The sequence below is a fragment of the Porites lutea genome, chromosome 9, assembly GCF_958299795.1.
Source record: "Porites lutea chromosome 9, jaPorLute2.1, whole genome shotgun sequence".
Lineage (NCBI taxonomy): Eukaryota > Metazoa > Cnidaria > Anthozoa > Scleractinia > Poritidae > Porites > Porites lutea.
Genome location: NC_133209.1, coordinates 25563186 through 25571194, shown reverse-complemented (window position 1 = coordinate 25571194; position 8009 = coordinate 25563186). Strand labels below are relative to the sequence as shown.

General features: G+C 39.1%; 1 protein-coding gene across 2 annotated transcripts; it reads right to left on the bottom strand.

Annotated features, from left to right (window-relative positions):
- Positions 1-3482: 3482 nt before the first annotated feature.
- On the bottom strand, positions 3483-7415 carry LOC140948482 (uncharacterized). 2 transcript variants are annotated; one of them, XM_073397724.1, is made up of 5 exons: positions 7269-7415; positions 7102-7174; positions 5320-5493; positions 4107-4395; positions 3483-3774 (listed from the first exon to the last, which is right to left on the bottom strand). In XM_073397724.1, exons 1-4 carry the CDS (start codon positions 7368-7370, stop codon positions 4124-4126), a joined length of 621 nt encoding a protein of 206 aa, XP_073253825.1. In that variant the 5' UTR covers positions 7371-7415; the 3' UTR covers positions 3483-3774; positions 4107-4123. The 2 variants fall into 2 exon arrangements, with proteins under 2 accessions (XP_073253825.1, XP_073253826.1); XM_073397725.1 differs by having other exon boundaries at positions 4111-4395.
- Between the last annotated feature and the right edge of the window lie 594 nt (positions 7416-8009).

The following is an 8009-nucleotide window of genomic DNA, read 5'->3' as shown; positions in this document are numbered from 1 at the left end:
CTCTTGGTAACCATAGTACTCCTCCAGTCCGGCAGCCACGGGAGAGCTTGTGTGTGCTGACTAATTACATACTAATCCCAGTTCTCACTCCTGAATGAATAATCTCGACCCCAGAGCTCTTCTGCGCATGACCGCCAGCAAGAGAAGAGCTCCTTACGTTATTAGAGACCTTTAAATTCGAGGACGACTACGAGTACGAGATCTGACCTGAAGTTTTTTCGCGTCTTTTCAAAATATAGACTCCCCGGAAAGCTTCATTTTACCATTTTTCACTAGAAAAGTTAGCATTGATATCTTAAGTGAAGGAGGTTACGCGCTCTTTGGATCGCAAAATGATAAAACGACTAACAGTTGATGATATCTTGTTTTCTCCGCCACGACATTCGCGCGAAAACTTGTAGTAGAATGACAACGGCTACCACGTTTTCCCGCCAAAATGACGCTGGTTCACGCGCGCGCACTACTTAGTACTGAGAAAATCTCGTACTCGTAGTCGTACTTGTCTTAGAATCTGAAGCTCTCTATTAACTTACGCTACAGTCCAAATAGCTGTTCACACTACACCAAAGTGTGGCACAAAACCTATCCAGTATGTGACTCTCCACTTTCGAGATCGGCGCCGCGCAGCTTCGCTCCGTTGCAGAAATCGCGCCGAAAATCACCGTTTTTAATTAGGTATGAACCAAAGCCTTATCCGGTATGCTTTTTTGGATCAATTTAGGTTTCTGGGAAACTGCCCACCTACCCTTCCCCTAAACCAACATTTTGCCCTAAGTGAGAAGTAAGTGATAATGTTGGCTTAGGGGAGGGGTAGGTGGGCAGTTTCCCAGAAACCTAGTTTCGAATTAAAAATTACCGCTGAATATAAACATTAACGACACATTCATACAGGGTTAGCCTCGACGTAAAGTAAAATATTCAGAAATTTTAGCAAGTAAGTGTTTGAAATTTGAATATACACAATAGACAGAGTAATAAACAGGTCTTTTGTGAATATATTACTTCAGATTGAGGCTAAGGCTGTAAAAAATGCGTCTTCACTTGTTTAATTCAGCGGTTATAGCGAACTCGAAAATGGACAATTGAAACGTTTCCTGAGGTCGTTTAGAATTAATACAAAAGCCCCAACACTATAATAAGTATCATCTGAGCTGATCTTATGAAATCCGATCCTGTATATTATATGCATATTTATTTATGACCCTGCATACTTATTGAGAGAAACATTCCTTGTGATAAAAAACTTAAACAAGGAAAGCTGGTTCATTGAAAGGCTGTAACTGACCGAGCAAGTTCTCTCTTTGTTGAGGGGTGGATGCCACCGCGACTCCGGCCCTGTCAACACAAGAATCTGGTCTTTTTTTTGAAACTGAAGATTTGTTTGCCCGGATTTGTGGGGACGGGATCTTAAACGATTTCGGTGACTGGCAGATTCACTGGTTTCGTGTGAAATGAAGGCCAGTTCGTTTGAAAATATGCGGATTGCGAAATATAGGGATTCGCGTGGATGGGGCCTCAAAAACCCACATACTACACCACAACATGTTTGTCTGCTTGCTGGACATTAAACACGACCAATCCTTATCCTATACCAAAAGTCTGACCTCGGGTTCTTTAGTCTGCATCGGCAGAGATGACGTCAAACAAACAGCGTGGATGACAGGCGCGAAAACGGGGAGGGGATGGGAGCCTTTTTTTCTCTCCCCAATCTTCTCTCCCTTTTTCCGTCCCCCGTCTCCCTCTTAGGCTCAGTAAAAACAAAGGACACATTTGAACCAAAATAACCTAGGAGTTGCATTGTTTTCTTTTTTGTGCAGGTACGTGTAGACTACAAAACAGTCGGTTTTTCTCTCGAAATCGGGAAAGCGTGGCGTAAGAATCGTACAACAACAACAACAAATTTTATTGAAAATTGGAAAATAACTAATTACATTACTTTCCCACCCGCAAATAGCTTATAAACTAATCGAGGCGGGGGGAGCTGAAGACATATTACAAAACAAGATTTATATATAGATGGACTAAATAACAGTGAATACACTACTATACAGTTAATAGAATTTAAACTAACATACAACAAGGCAAGTACATAACGATTAAGAAGAGAGGCTAATCTAAAGTATTAACTAACTTAATAAGACGGGAGAGTTCGACATATTCATCTTCTGACCGCAAAAAAATTTAGTAATAATTCTTTTATTTTTTTACGAAAGGACGAACGTTTAAGTATTTAAATCGAATAAGGAATAGAGTTCCAAATTTGGGCACCGATTCTCGTGAAAAAGGCATACATTTTATCGGTTCTAGAGAACTTAACATAAAACGAGTCGCTAGAGACTGACGACGACAATTTTTTCTCGAAATCGGTAAAGCGTGGCGTCAGAATCTGAACAACTTATCAATTTTCTTATAACGTTTAACGATATTTTTCGAGGTCAAACTCTTTGATATTGTGATGCCACATCCCAGGGGCGCCTGCTTGAAAACCACACCCTTCCCTGCGGCTCAAACAAATATATGAACGCAAAAAGGGGTTCACTGGTAAATGGGAAGCAGTAATTGTCCATGTAACAGGAGTGTGTTCAGACATAGTATAGGAGACTGGTTATGAGGGTGATGCTTGATATACCAAGCCAATATTATGTCGTTTTGTTGTGAAAAGTTAGAGAAGTCGGTACGGCACGCTCCCATGGTAGCAAAATTTCCGGATGACAAAAAATCAAAAATTCACTTAAAAAGTGAATTCGCACTGTTTCAAACTTAGTCGATCTTGTTCAATTTCATTTAATTTATCAAATGTTGGCGAAATTTTCTGGTGTTAAATCCGAAAGGACCGTATTTAAGCTTAGAAAAAGAAAAAGAAATTTTTGTGTTGTGTTTGCCTACTCCATAAAGCGGACTTGTGAAATTAGGAAGTTTCATGTCGCAGTCGCGCAACGGCGGCTAAGAAATGTACAAAAAAGCGTGATGCACGTCCAAAGTTGTCGTTTTGCTAATATAAACTTATTGCTTTTTAACTGTTCTCGTTGCCGTCGCCGTCGTCGTTGCTTAAACTCCCTATTGTTGTGATCCAGAAATTTTGCTACCATGGTAACATGACGTCACACGCCTTCTCTCTATTGTGTTATTGTGTAAGGGCTAGGGATCATTGTTGTGTTCTTTATGACGTCACTTGAGAGGCTATGAAAGCCGGCAAGCATCAAAGTTGAAAATAACGGTGCAGAAGTTTATGTTGAAAGCTCCCTGAACGCGCACAATCCTTTGTTTTTTGTTCACAAATTGTGACTGAATAAATTAATGCAATGTTTCTATCAGTCAGTAAGATCGAAATGATAGGAATTCTATTGAGCATTGTACACCTTCAGGTCAACGAAAGCTAACAAAAACATATAACAAAGGAGTCTAACGGGTTTTATAGCCATTCCACTTTAATAACTATGGTTTAGATTAGAAGAGGAGACAACTGGAAAGAAAAGACTCAATTTAATCATTATAATACTTTTATTAAACAAACTTTAAAAATGTTGTTTGAGCAATTATGGAGATGAAGATGTTTTAGATTTTAATACAACGCTTTTCATAATATGTACTTTTTGCGGATAAAAAGATTTGTACAAAATTACATTATTTCATTAAGTCAAAAGTAAATTACAGCTTACATGTTATGTGTATCAATTTCGTTCTATACAGCTACACATTAGCATTAGCCTGGGAGCGGCCTCATAATCTATTCAGCTTCTGAGGTTGAATACATGAACATGATGTCCTTCAATTCTGAAAGAGAGATGAAGAAACAATAATTAGTTGAAAGTAGGGCTTCAATTTAAAGATAAGTAAGGCCAGTAAGCATTTGTTGCAAGTATTGCAGCCCAGGGGGAATGGGGGTGGAATTCTCCTTATAACAACCTTTACGGGGAGGCTCCACCCAAAAGGAGTAACTTTTTCAGGCTTCAGGTAAATGAAAAGGGTCAGGTAGTTGAAGTTTATGTAAGGTTTTTAATGTTCTCGAGAGAACCACAATTTAGTTTTCCTCCATAAATAAATACTTAATGGGCAAGTGAAGTTCTAAAGAATATACAGGAAAATGGGAAATAACGTATATTTACCTACTGCTTGATATTCCTTAACTGCAATCTAAGTCATCAGGGTGTCCTTTGCTGTGTTTGCCCTTCTTATTTCCCCATTTATCAACACACCAACACTTTGTCCTGTGTCGATTACATTGCATTGGCTTAAAGTAGCCATGTCTATTGCATTGAGGAATGTACTTGTTATGGTACAAACTAGGCAACAAAATATTTAATACATGGGTTTGCTGAAATGCTTTTGAAGCTTGGATGCAGGGTCCTTGTAGTTGTTGCTGATCACCAATAGAAGACTGATGTGCACTGTGTCCTGGAAGAATGAAATCAAAACCATTTCATTTAGAGGCAAATAATTGTGAATAATGGTAAAACGACTGAGCGGATTCCAATTTGGTCTGTAAACATACAAGTGATAGAGCGATTTTCGTATGACCTTGAAAAATGGTTTCGGTAAGTGTTTCTTATTTGTTTCATCAGCCAATGGATGAATAGGTCAAAACATGGCCTCTTCGTTTTCCCGCCAAAGAAAACCCTAACGTGAAAAGGCATTGTTCGATTGGCCAGTCACGTCGCAGTATGACGTCAAAGCGAAGCATCGGTTGATTTCTAGAAAGTTCTGGGGCGTGAAGTTTTTTCACCCGAGCGTTCGCTCAACCAACCAAAAGCCACGCGCGTTTGTATCTGTTCGATAAACCAATCAAATCGCTCTATTTCCGTTCGTTTGTTGTTCCTGTTTTGTTAGCGCGTTTTCATTTCGAGGTCATACGAAAATCGCTCTAACAAAATCAGACATCCACATAAGGAAGGGTCTGATTTGTTTAATCACGAGTATGATTACAGACCAAACTGGATGGCAAAAAGTTCTGTTGCCAATATTATTAATCATAACTATGACAAAATTTGTGATATTTTAGGCTTTCTTAAAAAATAAGAAACAAGAAATTTCAAGAGTTTTTTTGCTAAAAAAAAAGCCATTTAAGTATGCACATACACACTGTCCATCATTACTTAGGCATGAAACATACTGTCCGATTACACTGGCCTATAAGTGCTGAAATCAGATTTGAGAATTTTGTTATCTTGTCACTGGAATGGGAGAAACTTTATTTTTGCCTATTTTTGATCAACATCTTCTCTCCAGCAACATTATAGATACATATATTCCTAATGAGACACCACTGGATTTTCTTATTCTAAATTATTTTTCCTTCAAAAAGTGTTCGTCATAACTCACCATGAGTACCTAAACATTTTTTCTCACATTCATGCTTGCTTCCAAAGTTGTTCTTATTTCCACGACAGCCTCCATAGATGAATTTTGTGCAATTATTCCATGTTTTATTGAAATACCATCTTGGCATATAAGCCATACAGGAACCAGGCTTAACTTTTAGGTTGCAGTCAGCAACTGTGAAGAAAAAAGGGGCAACCAATGTTACATTTTACATTACAGTTCCCGCGTAAAGCCTACCCGTCACATTTGAGGATTATTGGCTGGGTTGGTCAGAATAAAAAAAAAAAGAAGTTAACTTAATAGGCTAATAAACAGGTAGATGATTTAGGCAGCTTACATGGGCTTTAAAAGCATCCAAAGAGCAGTGTTCGCTAAAGACAGAAGCAGGCAAATTGTTCCACTGAATAATTGTTCTTGAAAAAAAAGGATAGATACTCAGAGGACAGGCTAGTTTGGTGCGGGATGAAACTTTCTGAGTGCCAGAGGCGTGTCCTGCGCATGAAATTCTAGGGCATTAGCCTTCTTTTATGCCTTACAGTCACACCAGGTCAAGTTTACCCCCAAGATTCTATTATTGAATCACTTATTTGAAAAATGAACCATTAGTTGATACCGCAACCAGTATCAAATTCAAATCTGCATTCCTGCATACTTAGCTATGAAGACTTCTATGTATTCGGTCAGATTGAAAAATCTTAGAATGAATTATTGCTTTGAAGACATTTACACAAAATTCAAGAAAACTGAGTGGCTAGAAATTTCATTACTACCTTGCGTGTGAATTCACTTCTCATTATGCATGCAGGAATGCAGAGATGAATCTGAAATCTAAAACTACCGACCAATTTAACTTTTGAATAATAAATTCATAAACAGAATCCAGGAGGGTACGCTTGACCTGGCTTGACTGTAAGCAGCGTGCAAAGAAAGTAGTGTCCGATAGCCCAGGGCTGGTGGATTTTGCTATTGGGGTAGTGGTTCAGTTCTTAAATTGCCTGACAGGCAAGCAAATTACAGAGGAACAGTACTCAATCCTGCTCATCAAACTAAATGGTACATCAAACTACTACATGGTAGCTACAGCTTGCCCAAGTAGTCTGGCCTCGGTCAGCGGATCTAAAATACGGGTCACTTTTCCACAGGTCAGGGTACAGGTCACCATGATACAGGTAAATGAATAGCATTAAAAGTGTCTCCTAGCCCTAATCTCTTAACAAAATGCTCTGTTAGTGTCTAGTTTGGTAATTTACTGATGGAGCAGTGACCTGTACTCTTGACGTGTGGAATGTGACCTGTATTTTAGACCTGGCACACCGTTCTTGATGCTTCAGTTACGTTTTTTCCCTGAATTTTTCTATGTTGGTGGTTAAGAACAAAAGCATTTCCCTCCTCTGGGAACGAAACTCTATTTTCATGTACATTCTTCCAGAAAAAAATTCATTGTATTGACCCCCAAGATGGCCGCCTTGTCACATGGTGGAAAATCAAGAATTCGCTTAAAACGGGGCTCAAATAAACAAACGCCTCCTCTTAACTGGCCATTCACCTCGTTCCCTTCTTCCTTGTCACTTGATCTCCCTGATTCGGCGGGCAAACAAACATATTCAGCTTAATAAAAAAACGTAACATAGGAAATGTTTTGTACTAAGTTGACATATCCCTGAATCTGGTCCAACCCCGCTAAAGAATGTGTTGTCCAACAGGTCAGAAGATTAACCGATTAACACGCTATAGGCTTCGGAGGATTCCTTGTATACAAGTAAGTCTTCAGCGGGAATTTACCTGAAAAACTGTCATCTTCGTCATCGTCCAGGTCATCGTCTTTGTCGTCTTCGTCGCCGTTAACGCCGTGTATCTTCACATACACACACAAAGAGAAGACGGGTTAGCACAATTTATCTAGATTACAAGAGAAATTGAATGCACAAATAAACCTAGAATGAACTTACGATTAGAAGGAGGAACAGAAAAACGAAATAACTGGTCGCCATTGTCTTTGTTGTTAAATGTTGTCGAAAGAGAGCGTCCTTCGCCGTTTTTAAGCGCGACATCGTGACGTCATCCAACCTCCGGAAGATTCGCCGGAAATGCCATTTTTACGCCCAACGTCAGGTGATGTCACTTACTTTTTTTGTACCCATCGCGTTCTTTAAAAACCGCAGTTTGAAGGTGCACCCACATATAGGCTTAAACTCTAACCTGGAAGTCAGAGCAAATATTCTAGCAAGACTGTGCGTGACTTTGGTCAACTAACCATGGGCTATTTTAAATTTAAAAATTATTACACCCTCAGTCAGAGGAGTTTACCAATGTGAAATGACTGAAATGAAGCGAGTTGAAACCTTTTTTTCCGAAAATACACATCAAGAGGGCAGGTCTGTCAAGAGGGTAATTTTCCGATTTTCCCGTCTTGAACCTCTTTGAGCTTTGAGCTCTTTGATAGGATACTTAATGCAGTGACCAAATGAATAGCAATTCTTCAGAAAAATATATATGAAAAAGAAACAAATGCCCTCTTCGCGTGGGTTGTAACCACAAGTTTACGTTGGACGTAGGTAAGAGTTTGTATGATGTTTGTAAACATCCTCTGGTTCAACAGTGTGGTAATATGTCAGATGTGGCCTGAACAAAAAAACGAAACGTCCATAGACTACTAGAAAAGCTGATCATATAAAGCTAACAACGAGTTT